Source organism: Cheilinus undulatus, linkage group 7, assembly GCF_018320785.1.
Source record: "Cheilinus undulatus linkage group 7, ASM1832078v1, whole genome shotgun sequence".
Classification (NCBI taxonomy): Eukaryota; Metazoa; Chordata; class Actinopteri; order Labriformes; family Labridae; genus Cheilinus; species Cheilinus undulatus.
The window spans coordinates 5734419-5760006 of NC_054871.1; the positions used below are offsets into that span (position 1 = coordinate 5734419).

A 25588-nucleotide genomic window follows, 5' to 3' on the forward strand; every position below is an offset into this window, starting at 1 on the left:
GATATAGGATTCTGGCTGCTCAACTGGATCCTCTTTGCAGATTTTTTGTTTTATAATCTGAAAGGTTGCAGGCAGGCCAGTTCAACACCTGGACCCTGCCACTGTGAAGCCATGCCGTTGTGATGGATGTGGTTTAGCATTGTTTTGCTGAATATGCAAGGCCTTCCCTGAATAAGATGCTGTCTGGATGGGAGCATATGTTGCTCTTAAACCTCCCTAATTTTCAGCATTGTGTCCTTCCAGATGTGTAAACTGCCTGAGCCATAAGCACCAATGCAACCCCACCATCAGAGATGCACTGATAACAAGCTTGACAGTCCTTTTCCTCTTGTCCACAGGATGTGACAACCCTGATTCCCGAAAAGAATTTAAATTTTGATTCATCTGGTCACAGAACAGTTTTCCATTTTGCCTCAGCCCATTTAAATGAGTTTTGACTCAGAGCAGACATCTTTCTTGAATGTGTCCACATATGGCTCCTTCTTTGCATGATACAGCTTTGACTTTGACTTTGTGGATGGCATGGCCACCTGTGTTCTTGACAGACAATAATATCGGGAGGGTTCCTGAGCGCATGCAGTGATTTCCTCAAGAATCACGCCTGTTTTTACTGTAGTGCTTCCCAATATTTTGCCATGTCCCTTGCACACAAGATTTCTCCAGATTCTCTAAATCTTTTTTTTTTTTAAGTTTTCCTTTTTGGGCTTTTTATGAGGAGGACAGTGGACAGAATCAGAAACAGGGATGAGAGAGCTGGGGAGAGACAGTGCCACACAAGCTGGATTCAAACCTAAGCCGACCATGAATGGGGCTCGCCTTGAACCACTAGTCCACCTGCAACTCGTGGCTCTCTGAATCTTTCGATGAAATTATGGACTGTCAGTGGTGGGATATTCAAAGTCTTCACAATTTTTCCTTGAGGAACATTTTTCTGAAATTGTCCCACAACTTTTAGACACGGTTTTTCACAGATCGGTGAAACTCTGCCAATCTTTACTCCTGAGAGACTCTGCCTTACTAAAGTGCTCCTTTTATACCCAGACATGTTACTGACTTTTTGCCAATAAACCCAATTAGTTGCAAAATGCTCCTCCAGCTGTTTTTTTATTAGTTCTCCTTAATTTCCAGGCTTTTGTTGCACCGTCCCTACTTTTTTGACACGTGTTGATGCCATCAGAATCAAAATGAGCTAATGTTTCTTATTATTGGAAAAATGTCTCACTTTCAAGCAGTGTTCAGTGTTTTGTCGACTAAAACTATGACTAAAACTGTTTGTCGACAGCCTTTTTTTCCATGACAAAAACTAAGCTAAGACCAACAAAAATCGATCTGTGATGACTAAAACTGACAAAAACTGAGTTTAGTTTTTATTAGAATGACTAAAACTAGACTAAAATGATATCTAGTTTTCATGTGACATTCAAAATTCATGATATTTATCTACTGGTGGTAAATCTGTCAAAAACAATGAAGCTGTATCTATTCTGCCTCTTAGGTGTAGAAAGCAGGGACCCCAGGTTTAGCAGGGTGCAGAGAACACACTACCATGATTTGATACCAGATTTAGGCAAGAAAATAAATGCTTGGACTAAAAGTAAAGACTAAAATGTGAGGACTTTTTATGAACTACAACTAGACTAAAACTAAAATAAATTTCATTGAAAGACTAAGACTAAAATTAAAAATAGCTGCCAAAATGAGCACTGCTTTCAACATCTAACCTGTTGTTTATGTTCTATTGTGACTAAAATATACTTTTATGAGATTTTCAAACCATTGCAAATGTTTTATTTTCATTTTACACAGTGTCCCAACTTTTTTGGAACTTTAATTATAAAATTAACTTGCTTTTTCATTGAATTTCCTTTATAAAATTAACAAGAGTGGTTGGAAAACATTATTTTGGAGGGGAAGATCCCCATTACAATGTTGCAACTAAATGAAATGAATCTTTTATGAAGAGTTTTCTTGAAAGTATGCACATTTTTTCATCAATCTCTCAGGCAAGTTGTTCATACAGTATGTGTAGCTGTACTGGCACTAAAATACACATCATGAGCTTTTTTATTTTTGTCATATCCAACCAATAAACCTATGTTTTTGGATGGGAAGTCTTATTGTTATTTTATCTGCTGCGGCAAATTTTATTAAAAAACACTTGGTCTGCAGAGCTGCCCCTCTGATGTGCTCTGTTATAAACACAGGCACATTTCATTTCTCTGTCTCCACTAGAGGCCAGCATTGAATTAAGAGAGTCACCATCAGAAATGTAATAAAATTAATCCTGTGTGTTCAGGGATATTTGGATTGATTTAGATTTCTTTTTGGTTATGCCAACCTCAGCCAGGTCATACTTAAGACAGGGAAGATGTTTAAATATTTTCATTGCTGTAGGTTTTTTTTTCTTACATCAACTTTGCATTACATTTTCATTAAATTTCTTCCTGTTTCAGTTAAGTAAGTAACAAAACTGAAGCTTTAATCCTCTTACTAAGTCTATGTGGTTGTATTCATCAAGCACATAGAGTTATTCTGCAGTAGTTTGCATTTTAAAAGCAGCTACCATGTCTGATATATACATAATACTGACAGTGCTGTTGTAATACCTAGGGCTTCATGGAGTACACTTTTTGAATCATGTTTTCCCATTATAAATTCCATGAGCTATAATTAGAACAGAAACCTTTTGGTTCCTCATTGTTTTTTTGCCCTGCAGCCTAAGCACAGTCAGTCCTGTCATATCTACTTTCTTTGTTTCCCATTCTGAAAAATGTTGGTGTTTTAAAACTTAAACACAACCCAATTGGTGCTTCATGATTGGAGCTGACACACTGATATGCTAGCTTAGGAGTGTGGTAGGAAAACTGGCTGTTTCTGTATTTTTTTTTTTTCAAGCATTTTCCTCTGAGCACAGATGCCTGTGAGGTCTGCTATTTTTGCACCAACAGGCCAACATTGACAAAATATTGCCCAAAATACCCAACTCTTATGTAAACAGGCATGTTCATGCTGCAAAAGGGATGTTTTAACACACAACTGACATTTGTAAATCCAGTTTGAGCTTTTTTTTCTTTGTTAAAGCAATTTAATGTTTCCATGGTGCAAGAAATGACCATTTTCTAACACGAATTTAACTGCAAATTACTGTATTTTGGGTTATTCAGTGACGACTCAGCCTATAAAAACGCAACTTGTAGTAAGAGGGCTATCAGAATCCCCAAACCTTTAAGAGAAATCCTCACATTACATATTATTGCTCATAAAATCCAAGCTGCGCTTAATATAAATAAGATAAATGTAACATATTCTATGATTTTAAAGCTGCAGACACTATCATTCAAAATGTAATGTAATGAAAAATAAAGACTGCAAATAATTACAATTTTTCTGAATTAATCCTCAATAAAACATTTTGGATTACTCGGTTGACTTTCAGTATTTAACATTACAATTATTTAATGGTTTATTTGTTAGAGACAGGTATAGTGAACATAAAAACTGGGAATAGCCTTTTCATGCAAGCACTGCATTTATGCCAAATGCTAATTTGCAACACCAGTCCCTAGAAGGCTCTTGTGAGAAGCAGTAAAAACACATCAAGCATTGACATTGTTACAGAAATTCAGACATGAGTGTAGCTTTGTAGCTGAATTAACCTGGGTTTAGTAGAACTGAGCAGGTAGGATATTGGGTTTTTGCCAATATCCAGCATGCTGATATTTCCACATTCATTTTAGCAGATATTTTCAGGCAGATACATTAAAGTTGTTCAGACAAAAAAAAAAAAAAACTCCATGCTTAAAGCAAATTTTAGAGTTTAAAGGGGACATATTGTACCCTTTTAAGACAAGTTTATATTGGTCTCAGAGGTCCCCAAAACATGCCTGTGGAGTCTGTGGCTGAAAAAACACTCCAGTATTAAATTTTTGCATGTCTAAAAACCCCTCTGTTTCAGCCCTGCTCAGAACAAGCTGTTTCTGTGTCTGTGGCTTTAAATGTTACTGAGCTGTCTTACTCCGCCCCTAACTGGAAATGGATGTGGCCTGATGGATGTGGCTCTCCTGATCCCCCTCTCAGCTGCCAGTTGAGGGGAAGATCAGGAGAGGAGGGTGGAACTTCTTCCAAGCGGGGAAGGCCAACCGAACCTAGGGGCGGGGCTAACTCCCCACATGACATCATGAGGGGAAAATCTGAGAACAGCTTGTTTCAGCACACATTTTCTGACAGGTGGAGAAAGTGGGAGCGAATGGATTTTTCTGGTACTTGAGGGTATGTGGTCAGGCCAGGGGCACATACTTTTGTTAGAAAAGCCTGAAAATGTGATTTTTAAATAATATGTCCCCTTTAAGAAATTAGTATGAATGATAAATACTTTGTCAGCTGTTGTAGGTCTGTCAATTCTACCTAAAGTTCTACAAAATTATAAACAAGCTGTAATGATTTGTGTAATCAGTTGTTTGTAACAGAGCCCAGGAGGTTTATTTGGGGAAACACGAGAGTGAGTGAGGGATCCAGTGAGACGTGAGGGCTAGAGGCGTGAGGAGAGGCGGTGGAGGCTGTGAGAGAGTCCAGTGCGAGAGTGTGGCAGCGTGGCAGAGGCTGGGCAGAGCACTGACGGCATGTGGAGGCACTGGAAAGGCAAGGAGAGATCAGGGTTAGTCACAGGTAACAGGAGCACAGAGCAATCTTGCAAAATGTTTCATGGAGTGTCACAAAGTCACTAGAGAGCCGAGATACCACATGTGAGCAGGAATACTCTGGCGCTGGAGAGAGCTCTGAGCAGAGCTTAAGTGAATGCGGTGATTGCGGTGATTCCGTACAGGTGCATAGGTGCCAGAGACAATCAGTGCAGGTGACGCCCAGCCTCTGTGAAGAGAACCAAAAACACTCCAAGCAGGAAACAGTCCACAGGAACTTGTCAAAATAAAACTGGAAAATATGCTATCACCACACACACAAGACTGATATTTCATCCAATATGTCCGTTTTAAATACTGGCAGAAATTTTTGCATTGCTCATGCTGATGAATAACTTTTAAAGCTTGTATTTGCTGATACTGTCACCCAAATTTTGGAGACCTTTTTGGTCAGTCTGATGTATTTGATAAAAAAAAAATAGTAGAACTCAAGCCTAAGACAGTACAAGACGTGTAACAAAACAATGAAACAGGACAAAACATGCGTGTTTTATAGAGTCTCATAGATAATTTGGCACCATTTTTTTTCCCAGGCACAAAACTGCAACCCACTGAAAAGAGCTTTGTCACCCACTTTCGGGTCCCAACCCACCAGTTGAGAACCACTGGTTGAGCAGACTTTTGTCCAAAGCAATGTACAAATAGCACAGGTGTTCATGGTGTTGTTTGAAGAATGAAACTAACAGTTTCAAGTTATAAAGTTGCTGTCGAGGATCTTCTGCAGCTCCGTAGTCTCTATCTAGGTGCAGATGGACACTCAAATCTTAAAAATTAAAACTCAAATCTTAAACTTTAGAATGTAGCAGTAATAATTTCTCTTTTTTCTTTTTACTCAGGATTTTAAAGCTCCATTGTTGAAGCACTCAGAGGATTTTATTTCTCACTGACCAGGTAGTTAAACCATAGTGTGAAAGTATATATTATTAGGGCTATCTAAAGTTACCGCATGTTAAGGAGAAATCCTAACATCGTTTATTTTTTGGTCATAAAATCTGAAATGCATTTATACAAATAAGATAAAAGCAACACAGTCTGCTATTTAAAAGTGCAATCAAACATTATTTGGCATCCTGATGACACTTTACTACAAGGTATAAAAACGGCATAGTTACTAGGTGAAGATTAGCCATGTTTCATTTTATTTTTTTTTTAATTCAATTTAACCTTTATTAATTCAGGAATAAACTTACTGAGAATGAAAATCTCCCTTTTTGTGTGAAATGACAGCCTACCTATGGAGTATCATCCTTTAAACCATTTTTTAAATTATTATTTTCAGTAATTTTGGGAAGAAGACAAGAAAGAAGAAGTTATTTTAATGTAGATGAAGGTGAGTAGCCTGCAATCTAAAAGATGTGAGAAAAAGAACCATGTATCCAGACGACACTATCCAGAATGCAGTGCACAGTTTAGTTTTGCAATTTTGTTATGTTGCAGGCTGATGGTACAGTCATTTAAATTATCTTTTACACCCAACATGACAAAGATAAAACAACATTTTAGTTGTTTTTTTTTATTTTCCAAATTTATAATGAATTTAAAAGTAAAATAATGAAGCACCACATTGACACAAGTATTCAAAACCCTTTTCAACTTGAAATGTAGCTCAGGTTCCTTCTATTTCTCTTGATCAGTGCTGAGATGTTTCTACGCCTTGACTGGATTCCTGCTGTGGTAAATCAAACTGATTGGACCTGATTTGGAAAGGCACACACCTCTCTCTAAAATATGCATATCAGAATAAAAACCAAGCCGGAAGGTAAAGGGTAAAGGAACTGCCTGCAGAGCTCATAGACAGGATTGCTGCAAGGCACAGATATGGGGAAGGCTACAAAGAAAGTTCTTCTGCTCTGACGTTTCCACAGAGAACAGTGGCCTTCATATTCCCAAATATGGAGGGAACTTTTTGCAAACTCCAATCAGGCTTGTGTGTGTTTTGCACCGAGGAGAGGCTTCTGCCATGAATCTTAGATCGATGGAGGGATGCAGTGATGCTGGTCCATCTGAAACTTTATCCCATCCCGACAGAGGACCTCTGGAGCTCAGTCAGAGGGACCGTCCTGGGTCTTGGTCATGTCTTAACTACTGACAGTTATCAAAGTCAGCCAGCTGTAACCCAGAGGCTCTAACTGTTTTTCTGTTTCAAGTATTTGGAAAAGACAACAGCTGATTTACTGTAGGAGAGAATTTTCCTCACTATAATTACAAATGTCTATTAAAAAACAAAGCAATAGTTGAATACAGGTGCATCTCAAAAAATTAGAATATCATGAAAAAGTTCAAGATGTTTTCATTTCAGAAAGTGAAACCCATATATTATATAGACACATTACACATTGAGTGAAATATTTCAAGCCTTTTGTCTTGAAATGTTGATGATTATGGATTACAGATAATGAAAAAAATTGAATTAAGTTACAGTAATAATTAAGATTTTCCATTTTTTTTACGTTGAAAAGCTTAACAGGTAATATAAAACTATTACGTTTAAATAAATATCTTGTATTTACTGCAGCTCTGACTCTGTTTTCATTTTACAGGTAAAATGACTTTAGAATGTATTTTTAATGCATTTTGGTATAACAGTTTGGTCTCTTTTAACTAAAAACAAAAAGTAAGGAAATTTGTGTTTGGTACATTATTTCTTTGTTGTAACAATGCTTCTTGGTAATAAATCTTATACCGTTGGAAAGCCTGTTTATTACCCTTTTAAATGATGCCACATTTTTAAGGATCTTGCATTTGTGGGATGAGCAGCAGAGCTGAGTATGTGGGTTGTGCCCATGAAAAATGTGCCAAATCTTCTCTGCCAATGCCAAACAGCTTATTTTGCTGTTGCTATTGACTCTTGTTTTAAGCCTCTGGTACCCCCAGGTGCTGATTGGGAGCACCTGTAAGCATGGGCCCTGCTACAGTGGTCAGTAGATATCTGCTTCAAGAATCGGCATGCCACGTTTGACTGATCTAGATAGGGCCCGTCGGTTGGACAACTTCAAGCTGGTGTTCCACAAAACCAAGTTGCGCCATGTTTGGATATACCATATTACGGGGAATATCAGAGACGGGCTGCAAAGTGGGCATCCCAAGAAGACAACAAGAATACTTTTCTCTCACCCTGTCAGTAAGAACTCTGTCCTCCAAGATGACAACGCCCTCCCCCACAGAGTGGGGATTATCAGAGACTACCTCCAGAGCTTGGGAGTGCAGTCAGCAGTCCTGACCTTAACCCCACTGAACACTTGTGGGATCAGCTTGGGCGTGCTGTTCGTGCCAGAGTGACCAACACAACCACGTTGGCTGACTTGTGACAAATGCTGGCTGAAGAACGGGACGCCATCCCACAGCAGTGTGTGACCAGGCTGGTGACCAGCATGTGTTGTGGCTGTGTATGGTTCTTCCACACGCTACTGAGGCTCCTGTTTATTAAATGAATAAACTGTTAAATTGTCAGTATGTCTTGTTTCTTCAAACTTCAATCATCCACCAAACACCAAACAAGAGTCAATGGCAGATTCAGCTGTTTGGCACTGGCAGAGAAGATTTGGCACATTTTTCATGGGCACAACCCACATACTCAGCTCTGCTCCTCATCCCACAAATGCAAGATCCTTACAAATGTGGCATCATTTAAAAGGGTAATAAACAGGCTTTCCAACGGTATAAGATTTATTACCAAGAAGCATTGTTACAACAAAGAAATAATGTACCAAACACAAACTGCCTTAATTTTTGTTTTATGTTTTTCTGTGTTTAATTTTTGCTTTTAACTAAATTAACATTTTACGTTGGAAAAGTTTCCATAAAATATTTAATTAAGGTCAACATGTTATTTTTTTGAGTGTTAGGCCCCTGCCCCTCAGTTTGGCTGGGTGACCAGCTCTTGGAAGAGTCCTGGTTATGCCAGACTTCTTCCATTAGAGACTTATGGAGGCCACTGTGCTCTTTTCAGCCTTCAGTGCAAGATTTGTTTTAACCTTAAGTTTCAAGTTCTTATTTTTATTGTAGGTTTGTTACTCAATCATGACCGAATTTAGTGTAGTTTAACTAGCAGTTGTCCCATGATGAATAAGCAGTAAGATACTCACTTGTTCCCTGATTCACTAGCAGCTTGTTACACATTCATTGCCAAGTAATTTTGCCAGTAAGTGTGGATTAACGTGCAGTTAGTCACCCATTTGTAACTTTGCCAAACAGTGAAGGTTGACCAGCAGTCAGCCTACACCTCATTTGTTCCCCAGCAGCCTTATCGATGCACATTTTTGAGTAGGGCTACCTTACTGTAAACTGTTATGGGCTTGTTTTATTGATAAATGATATTTTATCCCATCACCATTACTGTGTGTAAAGGCTTTATCGTTCCAGCCCTGCTGTGGCTAAAGCGCATAGCCTATAGGGGAGCTGAAATCATGTGTTTGATGTGACTGTGCTTCAGTGCTTTTCATTGGCCGGTGTGTTCAGGTGGAGCTGACTTACTGGAAAGAAACACGAACAAGAAGCTGATCAGACCCCCTCCCTTCTCCGTCTCTCTCCCTCCCCTCCTCCTACCCCTCCATCACCATTACAACAGCCCGCCCCCCTCCTACACCGTCTGCCGGGGAGGGTGCTGCTGCTGCGGCGCTGAGTCTCTCGCAGTCCCGCCGGTCTCCAGTGGACGCTGCCCGGCTGGCCGAACATGGCGGCGGCCCCGGAGGAGGAGGTAGACCGCAGACCGATCCGGAGGGTCCGCTCCAAGAGTGACACGCCTTACATCAACGAGGCGAGGATCTCTTTGCACCTGGAGACAGGTAGGCTGACAGTGACACTGACACCGAGGCTCTGCGCTGCACGTCTGGGTGTATAAGCAGCCTCCACGGGGGGATATTAGGGGGAATCGGCTCTCGCTGTGAGAGGCTTTATGGTGTAGTGACAGTTCCCTCGCACCAGCATGACTTTGGGCTTTCATTGTGCAGCTCTGACGGTACCCATGGTGCTCAGCTGCACCTGGGTGGAGAGTACAGTGAGTCATGCACAGGGAGAGGTTCACGGTCTGGCTTTTATTCCAAATGTGCGTTCATGTGATATGCAAGGCACGGTTTGGCACGGGGAACCTAATCACCCCTATAGGACGATTGATTGCTGGTGCTCCAACCAGACTCCGCCTTGATTGTCGGCTGCAGTGAGATGCTGTGTGCGAACTTGGCTACTCATTGAAAATGCAGGTGTTATTTCTGCATTTGGAGCTAGAATGGTCAAGAAAGGATGTTCCTGCATGCCAATTCGTCCCCAGAATCTGATTTGTCTGCTTGTAAACGGGTTTGATAAGTTGTTGTTTCCTTTGTTGCCATGGCCACGATGGTACGCTGTCACGAAGCCTGGATCTTTGACACCCTGATATGGATTTACAGCTACATCTATGCTACATAAATCTGTGTTTAGGGATAACTACATTGTCCTCTGATCACTGTGGGAGGCTGCTTTAGTATCAGATCAGCGCGGAGCTGTCCACTGCCCCGTGGTGCTGAAAATGCCACCGAGCAGAACATAGCCTGGAGGATGCGCATGGATATCTCTATTTATGATCATTCACATTACATATATGAGAGTGGGGCTCTCCCCTTTTTTCCTATAAGGTACTGCATTGAGGAATGTATGGACCCTCCACCTGGTTTAGCCTGTGTGACAGTCACATGGCGTATAGCAGCATGGTGATCATGACTAGACTGGAGCCTATATTTTCCAGTTCAGACTGATGCCATCTCTAGAAGATTCTCCTGCCCAGCTATTGTTCTGTTTCTCTTTTCTCCAACACTTTCCTGTTTAACATGCAATACATGAGTCAGTTATTATATTCCAACAAGGCTTCACGCTGTTAATACAAATTTGATGCAAATGTTAGTGTGGGGAAGAGCACTAGGGATGTGCAGGTGGGGAGTGGGTACATTCTAAGATACAGCTCCTTAAATGATGTGAGGTTAGGTTTATTTTTTGGGTAACTGAAGATATGGCATGATAAAAGGGTAAATCTTGAATGTATATCTTGAATACTCCCAGAAATTCCTTAGAAATTGATAAATATAAACATGACTGATAAAATTTAACAAAGAAATTATATATTCAGCCTAACTTGAACATACTTTTTGTTCAGCAGTGTTAATTTTGGCAGCTATTTTTAATTTTAGTCATAGTTCTAGTCTTTAAATAGAATGCATTTTAGTTTTAGTCCCATTTTAGTCATTTCTACCCTTTTTAGTTTCTAGTTTTAGTTGACACCAACTCAAAACATTTTAGTCTAGTTTTAGTTCATAAGAAGTCATCACATTTTAGTCTTTACTTTTAGTTCAGGCATTTATTTTCCCTGCCTAAATCTGGTACCAAATCATGGTAGTGTGTTCTCTGCACCCTGCCAAACCTGCAGGTCCCTGCTTTCTACAGCTGAGAAGCAGAATAGATACAGCTGCATTGCATTTTGACAGATTTACCTAAATTGGAGAAATATCACAGATTGTGAATGTCAGATGAAACCTGCATTACATTTTAGTTTAGTTTCAGTCATTTTGACAAAAAACTAAACTCAGTTTTTGTCAGTTTTAGTCATCACGGATCTACTTTTATTAGTTTTAATCTAGTTTTTGTCATGGAAAAAAAGGCTGCAGGCAAATAGTTTTAGTCATAGTTGTAGTTGACAAAATTAACACTATTGTTAAGGATTACAAACTGAGCAATCTATCAGCAGAAAGTGTGAAAATTTAATAGCAATCAAAATCCCCTTCGATTTACATCCCTTTATAAGTCTTATAATATTTCTCCTTGAAGTTATCAGTATGACTGGCCATAGTAAAGATCAAGATCTATGACAAGCAATGGCTTGAGTGATATTGCCTTTAATGTATTTCTAAACATGTGCCATAATATGGATATACAGTGCTTAACAAATGTATTAGACCACCCTAACCCTAGCCAAAGTAAGGTTTATGCCACAGCTGCCCTAAATGAACAGCATTGGTAATTACCAAAATCATTTTTTATGTTTCTGCAATGGTTAATACACCAATACGTAGAAGCTCTTTAACCCAAATGATATTTTTAATGCTAAAATATAGTTATTATTGTTATCCATGAATTTTCAAATTTACTGATTTACCAAAAAAAAAAGAAAAAAATAGTAGAGCACATTATTATTTTTATGAATATGTCAAATTTTAGTTACTTGCATTCCTGAACAGTAAATGAGTTTTAGTGCTTGAATGTTATGCTTGATTCATTTCTGACTTCTCAGAGAAGCCCAGTGAGCCGGCTCAAATTTGGGTAAATTCAGTTTGAAATCCCTCATTCCTGTTCAAAATGGTAAAACGTGGAGAGCTCACTGAAAATGAAAGAGTCCCCATTAAAGCACTTCATGATGCTGGATGGTCTCTGAGACAAATATGACAGGTGGTCTAATAAATTTGTTAAGCACTGTAGTATGCTTATTCAGAGAAATTTAAAGAAACAATCAATAGGAATTTGGTTTGGTGCGCTTTGGCACCTACTGAAAGTCTCTGAATGTAACTGCAGTGTTGGTAAATACTCATACAACCCTCTTCCACCAAGCCAGTTCCAGGGCTGGTTTGGAACCAGTGCTTAATCCAGTACCAGTTCTTTGTTTTTCCATAGAACTGTATCAGGGTCAGGAAAGAGGCTCCAATGAAGAACCAACTCTAGGGAAAGAGCCAGTCCTCATCAGGGTCTGTCAGAATAGAGTGCCGTCTGTGAACAGCAGAGTTTCTGACAAGACAAGACAACGGTGAAAAACAAACATGGATGTAAAAGGAATGTAGCCGTCTCAGGCCCCGTCCACATGGAGATGAAAATGATGTATTGCAGTTTCGTTTTGAAAAAGTTTGCTGTATAGACGGGGTCGTTTCAGGAAATATCATGTAAGCACAGAACCACTGAAAACGCTGTAGTATAAATACCAAGCCTGTACGCGGTGCTATGTTACTGCCACGGAAAAGCACCAAAAGAGAGAAGAAGATCACAGAAAACTGACACAAACGTTCTCATAGTTGCCCTTCTGGTTGTTCTCCGCACTGGATTTAAGAACATATGGTATATTGGTTTCGCGGGGGTGGTAAAGGAGCATCAGATTTTGCTGTAAAAGCCATAACAAGCTCAGTAGCTTCTGCAGCATGAACACAGCGCTTTAATCCACCGTTGTTGTTTTGCCCGGACCCACACAGGCGCCTTAAGAGAGCTACGCTATGTGTGACGTAATCATTTCAAGAAAAATGCGGTTGGCCGTCCACACGGAGATGAAACGGTAGTCGTTTACAGATTTATGCACTCTGGGACCCGTTTTCAAAAAGTATCGTTTACAGTCACCCAAAACACCATTTCCGTGTGGATGAAATGCCGATATGACTAAAAACTTTTGCGTATACTCCTGAATTCATTTCCGTATGGACAGGGCCTCAGATGAAGTATAAAGAAACTGGAGTGAGCTGCAAGTGCTAGTGATACTAGGAAAACACAGACACACTGATGTTTACAGTAATCACAGGGCTCTCCAACCAGCTCCATCCCAATGGAAAAAGCAAAATGGGTCTCTGGTTGTTTTTGATTAAACCACCTGGAAACTGGCTGCAGCTTGAGCCTAGCACCAGCCCTGGAAGTGGCTTGGTGGAAATAGTGCTAATTCCCCCTCGCAGGCAATGTAAAGTTGTTGACTACAAGAGGGTCCTGAAGCAGGTTAAGGGGACTTTGGGCTGCATGGAGCGGCAGAGAAGAAAGATTCCTGGCCTGGACAGGGCCATTCTTTGCAAAGTTTGCATGTTCTCCCCATGCATGTGTTGGTTCTCTTAGGGAACTCTGGCACCCACCTGCAGTCTAAAGACATGCTCACTGTGTTAATTGGTGACCCCAAAGGGCCCATAGATCTGAGTGTGTCCGGCTATTTGCCTCTTCATATCAGCCCAATGACTGACAGACGACCAGTCCAGGGTGTGCCCTACCTCTGGGGATCAGATGATATCAGCTTCAGGCTCCTGCAATAGGAAAAGCTGCAAAGGTAATGAATGGGTGGGTGGACTGTGACTTTGCTAGTGTCTGCAAACTGTTTGCATGTGGAATTTGTGTTTTAACTGTTGCCATGATTCAGGTTCAGGTTACTTTATTTGTATCCACAGGTAGATTTGTCATGCACCCAGAGAACAGGAAGATAATTTAAACATTTTGAAATCTTTCTAAAAGTTATACAAAGTGCACAGAGTAACACCAATGATGCATAAAAAAAAAACCTTAGTACCGACCAACAAAAACAATAACATAATTCACAAATAAGAAACCTAGTATTCAGACCCCTTCAATTTTTCAATCTAGTTATGTTGCTGCCTGACTACAGTTGTTTAGATTTATTTTTATTCTCATGAATCTACACTCAGTAACCCATCATGACAAAGGGAAAACAGAATTTTAGAAAGAATGAATTTTTTTTTTTTAAAATCTGAAATGTCACATTGGCATGAGAATTCAGACCCTTTCTGAACACTTCAAATTTAGCTCAGATTCCTCCCATTTCTCTTGATTGTTGCAGAGATGTTTCTACACCTTGATTGGAGTCCACCTGTGGTAAATTATGTTGACTGAACATGATTTGGAAAGGCACAAACCTCTCTATAGAAGGCCTCACAGCTGACAATGCATATCAGAGACAGGATTGTTGACAGGCACAAATCTGGGGAAGGCTACAAAAAATATGTTGCACTGAAGTTTCCCAAGAGCCTGGTGGCCTAAGTAATTCTCAAATGGAAGAAGTTCTGCACAACCAGGACTCTTCCAAGAAGTGGTTGCCCAGCCAAATGGAGCAATCGGGGGAGAACAGCCTTAGCAAGAGAGGTGACCAAGAGCCTGGCAGTCACTCTGACTGGGCTCCAGAGATCCTGTGTGGAGATGGAACAAAGAAGGACGACCATCGCTGCAGCCCTCCATCAATCTGGGCTTCATGGCAGAGTGACTAGACAGGAACCTCTCCTCAGTGCAAAACACATGAAAGTCCTTAGCTTGCACATAGAGCTTTTTTTAAATTACAAGAGATTTTTAATCTCAGTGATACTTCCTGGTGAAATAAAGGTAAAAATAAATATTTGAAGATAACTGATATGCATATAAGCTTGGTTTCCATGACACTTGGAAATGCGCAAAATCGAAATAGCGCAATAAAAAACTGGTAATGGAGACACATGAATTTCGAAAAAACCCTAAAATATCGCTAAAAAGTTTTTACGCTTTCATGAGGAGGTTTTTTAGGTGTTTCGATATCGAAATATATCGCAAAAGTGCAATGGAAACACCTTTTCCGCATTTACAAGTCACGGGACGTGACTTACAGTGTCACGTGAACAGTCACTCCGAGACAACATTGCGCGGTATGTATAGACTGAAGAATAGACGAGACTTTTCTTAACATCATACTTCTACCCCTATGCTTGGCTTTTGCCATACATACGGACTTTACCTCTGGACTATCATCCGTTGCCTTCATCTTTTGTTCAAAATTATCAAGGCAACCGCCGTAGATGTAACTAAAACTGTACCAACATGCAACAGGTTTTGAGCGTCAAGCTTCCCTGCGGCGGATTCACGTGAGATGAGATTTTACGAGAATTGCAAAGCCTATGCCCAAAACTCCCTTCAAAGGAAACGCATTCAAAATGTAATTGTACTAAATCGAAATTGAAGGAAATTGCTTTTATTTTGTGAAAAACTGTAATGGAAACCCAGCTTCTGACAGTTACAGGACAAAATACAGCGCTGTGAAAAAAGTAATTACCCACTTCCTGATTTGATGAACTATTAATTTTCTATTCTTGCATTTTCTTCACACTTAAATAGGTCAGAAAATGAAACTGATTTTAATAAAAGACAAAGACAACTCGAGTAAATACAAAATACAGTTTTTAAAAAACTTTTTTCACAAAGGGCCAGGTAGGTTTGGATTTCTCTTTTCCATTAAATGAAATCATTGTTTAAAAATAAATCAGGAAGAAACCAAAAAACACAGCACTGTGTTTCTAAATTTGTCTGAATTATAAGGAAGTAGTAAGAGATAAAGGAAGTATACAAATAAGATTCTTATTTCTGTGCTTAGCCAAATGATCTGGTGAGGGATGCCTGATATTATTGGCATGATATCGTAATGGCAGATCTGAGCATTTCCGATGATATTTATAGCATATGTATATGCCATACATATCTACAGTATAGATTACACATTGGCAAATCAACAAATATACAACTGTATCATCAGGAACAGGTGGTTTCCTAGGACGCCACACACAGGAGGAGGCCCTCTGTGAGCCCTGAACATCATGAATGAAGCTCCAAACTTAAAACAACTACCAGACTGTCTACTCCCAGATCCTCTCCTCACACAGGAGACACATACTGTGTTCTTTACAATAAAACTAGATGTGCATGGGGCTGAGCAAAATACTCTTACTGCAAATTTTTCCCCTAATATTGTGAGTCCTTTTTGATATGCAGTTTTTTGAGCACCACATCTAATGTATTTTTCCATAAGCACAAGCAACTTATTTTTTTATAACTAACACAATCTTATAAGATAAGAGAAAGATTTTGAAAAAAAGTCTAATTGTAATTATTTTGACTCATATTGTAAGTTAGATTTTTGCAAAATATTCTGAAAAATGAATAGTTGAATCATTGTATGATGTGTAGAGTAGCATCTCTGCTGCAAATGTATGAAACTGTTTGACTGAAATGTAGATCAAAAAAATATATCACCTTCTTTGATTTAAAAAAAATGCTGCAGGAAATATTGTGATTTAATCAAACTTTTCATTCTTTTTTCAGACTTACAATATATATTTGTATTGTTAAGGCTGAAAAATTTGCAAAAATAATCTAACTGCTATTATTTTTCCCAATATTGCAATTGCAATTTAATATGCAGTTATTATGAAGTCCCTCAACATGTGGATTTTTCAACAAATTCCAGCAATAAATCATTTTATATTATAACCTACATTCAGTCAGGAACACTCATCATACATTTAACCATTTTATTGCAAAATGAACGTGCAGTTTAACTTGGCAGCGAAGGCTCTGCTCTAAAGATGGCTAGAAATCCCCAATATGGATGGATGCATAAATGGCAATGCTTTTTGAAAACAATGAAATTATTTCAGAAGCAATTAATCCATAGTAGCATAAATCCGAATATGAGGGTGCAACAAGCTTTAAGCTATAAAGGAGGCGGCTGGGGTGGAGGAGGTGAAGCTAGCTATTAGCTGACTTCAGCTGGGGGTATGCCTTCCGTGAACTAATGCTGAGCTTCATCCATATTAGAATGAATTAGTTATTTTTCTCATATTGCAAATGTGATACCAATTGCGTTAATGAGGCAACTCATTTTGACTTGAACAAAACATACATAATACACAAAAAGGAGGATTTCTGTAAACTGTTTTTAAAAAATTGACACTCTAATGTTTGCAAATGTGCATAAAATCTCTGCTGCCACAAGAAAATGAATGTATTAAACTGCTGTTTTGACACATTTCAAGTTAAAGAAATATTGCAACTTTTGCAATTTGTAAATTACAGAGGCCATGTTGCAATTTAATCTAATTTGCAATTAATTGCCCAGCCCTGGTATTGGTACTGTTATTAGCTGGAATGAGTTTGGAAATATTTGCACATCGGATAGTGCTGCATGATTAATGTAACTGCAACTGCAATCCTGATGTCAGACTGTGTAATTACATAAAAGGCTGCAGGTATTTTTGTATTTAGTACTTGAAAGGCTTGCAAAAATGTTAGAAAGACCTTCACATTTACAATAGTGCCAGTCTTGAAAAAAGAAAACCTTTCATTTTTTGGGGAAAATATTAAGTTATTTTAAAAGCAGTGCAGCAAAATTTTATGGTTTTGTATTTTTTTTTTTCATGAAACTTAGTATTTGAAATGTTTTGTGTTTAGAAATCGACACCATAACGATCATTGTTCCCTGCATTTGTCTTGATAGCCTGGCAACAAAACTCCCGATACCCTTTATGTATTATACCGTAACTGCACTCACAATATTGTTGAGTATAGCTGCAATTACACATTATTATTGCAAACGTGTGCAGCACTTATAGAGGAAAATCTGCCAAATCCTGCATCCCTAGATCAGATTACTCTCTCACTGGAGAGCCAAAATTCCCATGACTACAACCATGTGTACTTTTATCTGAATGCCTGGAGAAAATGCATGAAGAGGCAGTCTTACATAAATCTTAATGAGATCAGGAATTACTCACATGCCTGCTCTACAACATGCCTCCCCCTTTCTCCCCTCTGCTCCCTTTTAGCCTTCTTAGACCTTTATGAGTCATGGTTTTTAAGACCCACCTCCTTATAATCTCTCTCAGCTGCCCTCTCTCTGGCCCTCTTCAACAATCCTCCTCTCCATTTTGTTTCCCGTCACCTCTCAGCGACATTAGCCGAGCCTCCCAAATAAGAGAAACACTCGGCCTTATTCTGAGCTTTGTGCTCGGCTGTCTTTCAGGCATGGTTTGATTTAGATGGAGGAGAGGGAGAAGGAGGCGGAGGGTGGTGCTGTGCCTTGCTAACAGTGCTGCTCCTGGCTATTAGCTGAAAACAGAGCAGGCATGAGGCTGCAGCTGTGTGAGGCTGCTGGTGTGGCATCATGGGGAATCCAGCGAGGGTAGTGCCAGCCACGTCAGGAGAGAGACATCAGCCTTCACACCTCTGCTGTTTCCTCCCTCCCAAACCTGATTTCTTTGGTCTAATCTCATATTTTGTTCTGACACCGTGAAACCATCCGCCCACCTACTCCCCTGATCCCCCTTTACTCCATGTTTGTATGCTTAGCTGCTGTTGTTTTGCATAAATCCAGCCCACTCTTCCCTTTCTTTGATGTGTGTCACCATTCACATGTGGCCAATATTCACGCCATCTTCACTCTTCTTCCCTGCAGTGCATATGTGTGGGAGGCTGGCTGTTTGTGAGTAATAGATTTAGTAAACAAGAGTGTAGCACCGCCGTTCCTGCCAGACGGCTCGTCGTTGCTCTCTTGAGCCTGACCCTCCTCAGCCACACTGAGTGCTGAACCGAGACATGATGATCCTCTGCAGTTTGTTTCTTCATTTCTGCAGAATCATCACTCTGCAGCTCACTCTTTGTCTGCGCCATCCTGTCACTGAAATGTTTTATACAATTTTTAGAGCAGCGGTGTCAAATTCAGTCACAGCAGGGGCCGGATTCTGAATTTGGGTCTAACATGAGGGCCTAACAGGGTCAATATTTAACCATTAGTGTCAACCAAATGATTTTGAGATTAAAAGGTCAACATGATAAGTTAAAAACTCTAAATCTGAGATGAAAAGTCAACCTTTTAAGTTTAAAAGGTAAATACATGACATTGAAAGTCAAAATGATGTTTTTAAACAGCAAAATATGAGATTGAATACTGAACCATGATTTTTGATAGTCTAAAAATTATTAGATAAACATCTAAACTGTGATTTTAAGATAGCAAAATATAAGATTAAATTGCAAATTCACGAGTTTTAACAGCCAAATCATGAAAAGACAATAAAAAATCATGAGTCTTGAAGGTAAAAACATGACATTTAAAGTAAAAACAGTGTTTAAAAGGCAAAATTTGAGATGGAATACTGAAACCAAAATATGAGATAAAAGTGAAAGTTAGGAGTTGAAATGGTCAGCAACACTGAGACAAAATTAAAAATCAAGATGTTTAACAATCAAAATGAGATAAACATCAAAATCATGAGTTCAAAATGTCAAAATATGAAATAAAATAAAAAATCATGAGTTTTAAAGTTAAAAAATATGAGATCAAAATCAAAGTTAGGAGTTGAAAAAGGTCAAAACATGAGATGAAAGTCAATATCATGACTTTAACAGGTAAAAAAAGGGTTGAAATTTTAAAATTATGAATCTAAAAGGTAAAAAGATGAGTTAAAAGTCAAAGTAAGGAGTTTAAAAAGGTAAAAAGGTAAAAATGTGAAATGAAATTAAAATCATGATTTTTAAAGGTGAAAAAACTGAGATAAAAGTCAAAGTTAGGAGTTTAAGGAGATAACAATACTGAGATACGATTCAAAATCATGACTTGTAAAGGTAAAAAATTGAGATAAAAATTTAATATTCAAACAAACTTACAGAATTTGTGCTCTTAACCATGAAACCCAGCTTTGTTTTCTGTCTGTTCGTCACAGCAGAGAGTGGTGATTTATTCAGAGGCTTTTTTGTCATAACTATTGATCCACTCTTTGAAGACCCAGCATTAATCGTAAAATCAAATAATCCCACAAAAAAAAAAAAGAAAGAATATTTTTGCCTGTAAAAAGCTTATCCAGTCATGTCATAAATTGTTTGTTCTAACTAGAGCTGCCTGCATTAATGCATTAATTGCAGCACGATTAAGATTAACAGTTAGTTCTTTTGCATGCATTATTGTCTCTTTCAGCACACTTTGGTTAAATCACTGCAGTGTCTCCCTGCAGCCGAAATGTCCTCTGCTGCTCCTTAAAGCTGTAGTAAGCGATTTATTTTTTCTGTCGTATGCCCACAAAAACAACAGAACCCGCCAGGGTCTTGTTATTGAAGCCATCTAACAAAATAACACACTTCTGCAACGCCTCCTCACGCTGCACTCTCACTTGAGGAAAACCAGCGAGGGACAATGCTGCAGCCAATGAGGAGGCTAGAACGTGCAGCCAATCAAGGCTCAGGTCAGAGGGAGCGTTCCCATTGGCCGCTGTAGTAGATGCGCTTCTGCCGCTCAGCTCAGTAAGAAGTTGATACAATGGCAGAGTTACGGCGGTGTTCGGTCCTATGTAGAATTTATTCATGCTGAGACGAAGTGTTTTCTTGCCTGTGATTCGGCCATTGATTTCAGTGGAAAAGCGGAGAAAAATCACTCCACGAGAGCTTTGCCACCGTCAGTATTCGATTCAGCGGACATGCACATTCACAAGGAGGTATGTGAGAAGAGGCGGCGCTACGGAGCTCAAACAAGGAGAAAAACAGGAAGGGAGGGGGAGTAGAGTTGATTCTACATGGCTCTCATCAAATGTTACATACTCAAGCTTCAATGTCTAATTTCACTTTAAAAACACACGAACAGCTCAGTGGACAAACCAGATGTCATCGGTATCTTGTGTTATCAACATATAACTTTATAGTGTTCCTTTATGTCATTTTAAATCCAAAAGTTCTTCTCTCTTCAGACTTAAAGCACATCTGTATCCAAACAGGAAGTCAACTACCTGTAATGCAAAAAAATGAGATTAATCATGATTAACTATAGAACTTCAAGACTAGTTTTAAGTAAAAATCTTTTAATCATTGGATCGTCCTGGTTGTGACCTTGCAAAACAGATAGAGTAGCCAGACTCCATGTCTGTCTCCATGTGAGTCCGTCTTGCAAAGCTTGAAGCTGAAACACCTCTTCCTGGTCAGATAATGGCCTGGCCAATCAGCATCATTTGAGGAGAAAGGGGCAGTAGCTACAGTAACAGTAGCTAATGAAAAGCAGCCACAAAAAATATCACGAATGACTCAGTCCTGCAGACCTCCTTCTACATCCAGCCAGATGAAAGGAGACTAGAGTCTTAAGTCATTGAAAAAAAATTACCAAACGAAGAGGCATTTAAGAGCCAAAGGACTGACTTTTATTACAGAGCTGAGCCAAATGATCTAGATCTCTAAAAATGGACGTATTTCCAATCACAACAAACAAGGCTGGACTGGCATCTGCCGTGGAAACACAAGCAAGATCAGAGTTCACTGCAACAGAGAGAGACAAACTGGATGGTTCAAAATGGGTAACTTTGTGGAAACAGACCATACCTGAGCATTGCCTGGCATTGCCTAAGAACAGGGGTGTCCAAACTTTTTCCATCGGGGGCCACATACAGATATATACAAGGATGGTGGGGCCACTTTCATACCTCATACCTCACTGTGAGGGTATTTAAGCTAGTAAAACCAGTTCAGTGTAGGTTAAGATATGCTTAGTGATTGGTTATGCTGAAATTTATGACTGACAAGAGAAATAGCCAATCATTTTAATGATTTTAGGGTGACCAATCAGATTGCAGGGGCCCCTGGTTGGCCCACTTGCTCCACCCTTGAAATGTCACTGGTGCTGCTTTTTGCTGCCTAATTCATCAGAGCATTATAAATCAAGACATGATCGTTATTTTGGTTGCCAGTTTGTTCACCATGTAGAGTGTTGTCTCATTTTAGTCACAGAAAACATAATCAGGAAAATCTTCTCTTTAAAATGTTTGTTTACAGAATCAGAATGGTAGCACCTCCTTGTGCTGAAAATAAGAAGAATAAGCATGTTTCATGCTCTAATGGGGGCCATATTTCATTTCAATTTGAAAGACTTTGTTGCAGGCCAATAAAAAGTGGATCGTGGATCACCGTAGTTTGGACACCCCTGCCTTAGAAGCAGGCTTTTAATCCACATCTGAGATTTTTTCAGTGAATTTTTTGCCTTAATGTTTCAGGACATGAGTGTAATCCAGTTGTGATTGTTTTTTTTACAGTTGCAGACTGCACAAAACTTAGGCATTTTGATAGTGCTTCTCTGTGCAGCAATCATTTCTTGTCCACATCAGAAGTTCTTTGCTGTGACAGTGTCGTCTGCAAAGAATCTCCGATGAAACTACAATTTAGTTATGTGTAGAATATGTGGAAGTGGAGCCTAAATTACTCAACAACAAATTGATATCATAACATAAATGCTTCTTGTTGATTTTGGAGCTATGACATGAACAAACTACTTAAGCACAAAAAATAATTTATTTTAAAGTAGTTCAGCAGAGCCTGTAACAAATCAACTTAGCACAGGGATGTTGCAGACTGGCTACAAGACACACATGTTAAACAAAGCACCAGTGCCTTTGGAAACACATTTTAAAAATCAAAATAGTCAAATAAAGGCAAATAATAGAAAACTAGAAAAGCACTTGGAGAGCGCAGACCTCCGCCATTAGCCCTATCTCCCAATAGGGAAGAATCCTTTGAGAAATTCCTGGATCTGTCCCCATGTGCCCCCCACCACAGCATTTGCCGATTACTCCCTCCCTAGTGGGGTGGAAACACGGTGAGGCAAAGCATTGGCTTTGCTATGGGTATGCGCTGACAGTCTCACCCATGGTCTCACTGGACGACTGGAAGTCATGGCAGAGGGTGAATATTCCTCTATTCCTCCCAGCATTGTGAGTATTCTCGCTACAATTCGCTATCTTTCTCTCTGTTATGCTCTGACTTGTCTCCTCGACCAGGCGTGCGTCTTTCAAACTCTATAAACTCCAAAACTTTGAACAAAAACACACTCAAAATGCTGTTGGGATTAAAATAACTCAGTCCGCCATCTCCTGGTGTAAAATGGTAACAGCGCAGACCTCCGCCATTAGCTCTATCTCCCAATAGTACAGAATCCTTTAAAAAAATTCCTGAATCCAGACGGTGATCCAGATCATTCCCAAAATCTAATCAGTTCTTCCTTATGCCATTTCTGACATTTCCTCAAATTTCATCAAAATCCATTAACAACTCTTTGAGTTATGTTGCGGTGGTAATAAAAGCATTGGCACTACTTTTATCTCTGTTTTCTGTAAATTTTAAATGCCTGAGATTTTTTTAGGTGTAATTTCTCATTTTAACTGCTAATTTCTTCAAGCATATCCATTTCAGTGCCTTTATTTTTTGGCATTTCTGCTACACTCGAGCCAGTCCAGATCCCAAGCTGCACCGCTCTGCTCCAGCCATGTAAATCCAGGTCAGCGCGGTTAGAGCTTAGCCATTCTCACAAAGACCAAGACGCAGGCATTACCACGCTCTCATTCAAACACAGAGAGCTCTAATACGGACCTGAATGAAAGGCTGAGACAGAGAGGGCTTAAATGAGCGGAGGTGGAGGAGTAGGAAGAGTGTGAGGAGGAGGACAGGGGAGGTAGGATGGAAGCTTTTTAAATTGCGACGACATAAAGACGCAGAGTTGGCGGTCGTCCACTGAATATGGTGGGAATGTTGCACAAATAAACCGCCTCCCACCATGTGAGTAATACTCATTGTCTGCTGTTATGTGCATACATTAGTGAGGCCTGGAGCTGCAGAATGGCTGAGCTACCTGTGCAGAATACAAGAGCACACGGAGGCAGTGTGAGAGCTTTAAATGCAGAGGAGGACTTCCTGCCTCGCTGTCTCAAACAAAACCCCTCACTCTTCTTCTGCTGGCACGTGGATGGGCCCATTCAGCTCAGACAAGCTAACCTTTGTGCTGGGAGAGAACCTGAGCCATTCAACATGGGGAATGACTCAAAATGAAGAGGACAATGAAGATAGTGGGAAGCTCTGAGTTGCTGTGATGTCAGAGGACAGGAGCAAAAAGTGTGGATAATAGGAAAACAGTGCCAAACAATGCAGCCTTTAATTAAACACACATTGTGACATCTCCTCTGTCCTGTTGTTCAGCTCTTTTTCACATTTATGCCTGCTTTAGTTAAAGTTCATGACTGTGGCTCAGCATTAGTAAGATTGTCCTCCTCTAAGCCGTAAGTTAAGATAGTGTCTAAGATAAGACTATATATGATGAAGAATTACAGCAGGAAATCCATGGAATTATGTTATCTCCATTTATACCCCTGGAAATCTACAAAAGCCCTCTTATTAACACATCTTTGCTTAACTTTAGGGCTGTCAAATGACAGACAATTTTAATCACAGTTAGTCTAATAATTTCTTTAGTATTTGTGATCAATCTTATCCTTTTATCAGAGTTTGATCCAGAGGACAGACCAAGATCCGAAGGGGAAGTTTATGGTTCAGAGGGAAGTTCAAGTTCCCAAGGGACGTTCAAGATTCTGAGGGATGTTAATGAATCAAAGGGAAGTTCAAGATCCTGAGGGAAGTACAGGATCCCAAGGAAAGTGTAAGATCCCAAGGGAAGTTCAAGATCCTGAGTAAAGTTCAAGATTCCAAGGGAAGTTCAATATCCTGAAGGAAGTTCAAGATCCAGAGGACAGTTCAGGATCAAGAGGACAGCTAAAAATCCTGAGGGAAGTTCAAGATCCTGAGGGAAGTTCAAGATCTAGAGGGAAGTTCAAGATCCCGAGGGAAGTTCCAAGATCCCCGTTTCTAAATATACTTTGTCACAGGAATTGTGTCGTGAATCAGGAATTGGTGTGAATTGAAAATCTTTTCTGGATTAAATCATTTCCCCCAGATTTGGATTGCAATCAGATCATGAGATTCACATCTCTCAGCACTAAAGATGTGTGCAGAGATTCTGCATCCATCCATCCATCCAGGATTTAGGGATCAAGATAAAATGGACCTCATTCCTTAGCCTCTCTCTTTTGTCTCAGTGTTGTCTTTATCCCATGAACATCAGTTTTAGAAGTTATAACTGTATACATGTCAATAAAACCACGGGAAAAACTAAATTTATAACACTAACCCTTGGGCAAGCTGTACATCAACTGTTTTAGGTTAGCAGAGCTAAAAGAGTGAGGCCAGTTAACTGGTGAGGTTGAGATGCAGTTGAATCTCTGGCCAGTGTGTTGAGGACTGCAGCTGTTGTATAATGCTAATAACTGCTTAGCTGGAGCCCTGTTTAGATGTTTTTGCAGTTAGACCTCTAAATGACTTAAACATTCATTCACTGGTCATTCAGAGAATTAGGCCTTATTGACTTTATATATTTGGTTTATCCTGCAGCCTTTTGCAAGTGCAATTCTGACTTAAGAGTCTATGAATTTACAGTTTCATATAGCTGAACCAGTTCTCCTCAAAGTGTCTATTCCCCCATACTTCAGTCAAGTTCTTGTTTCCCCTTCATTATAAACCAGCAGCATAGAGTA

General features: G+C 39.5%; 1 protein-coding gene across 1 annotated transcript in view; it reads left to right on the plus strand.

Moving 5' to 3' along the window:
- Positions 1-9357: 9357 nt before the first annotated feature.
- Positions 9358-25588, plus strand: part of phactr1 (phosphatase and actin regulator 1) — a 67270-nt gene continuing 51039 nt past the window's right edge. The window contains exon 1 of the mRNA XM_041791104.1: positions 9358-9481. Within this exon, the coding sequence (XP_041647038.1) occupies positions 9370-9481 (112 nt within the window). The 5' untranslated portion in view covers positions 9358-9369. The remainder of the gene's footprint in view (positions 9482-25588) is intronic.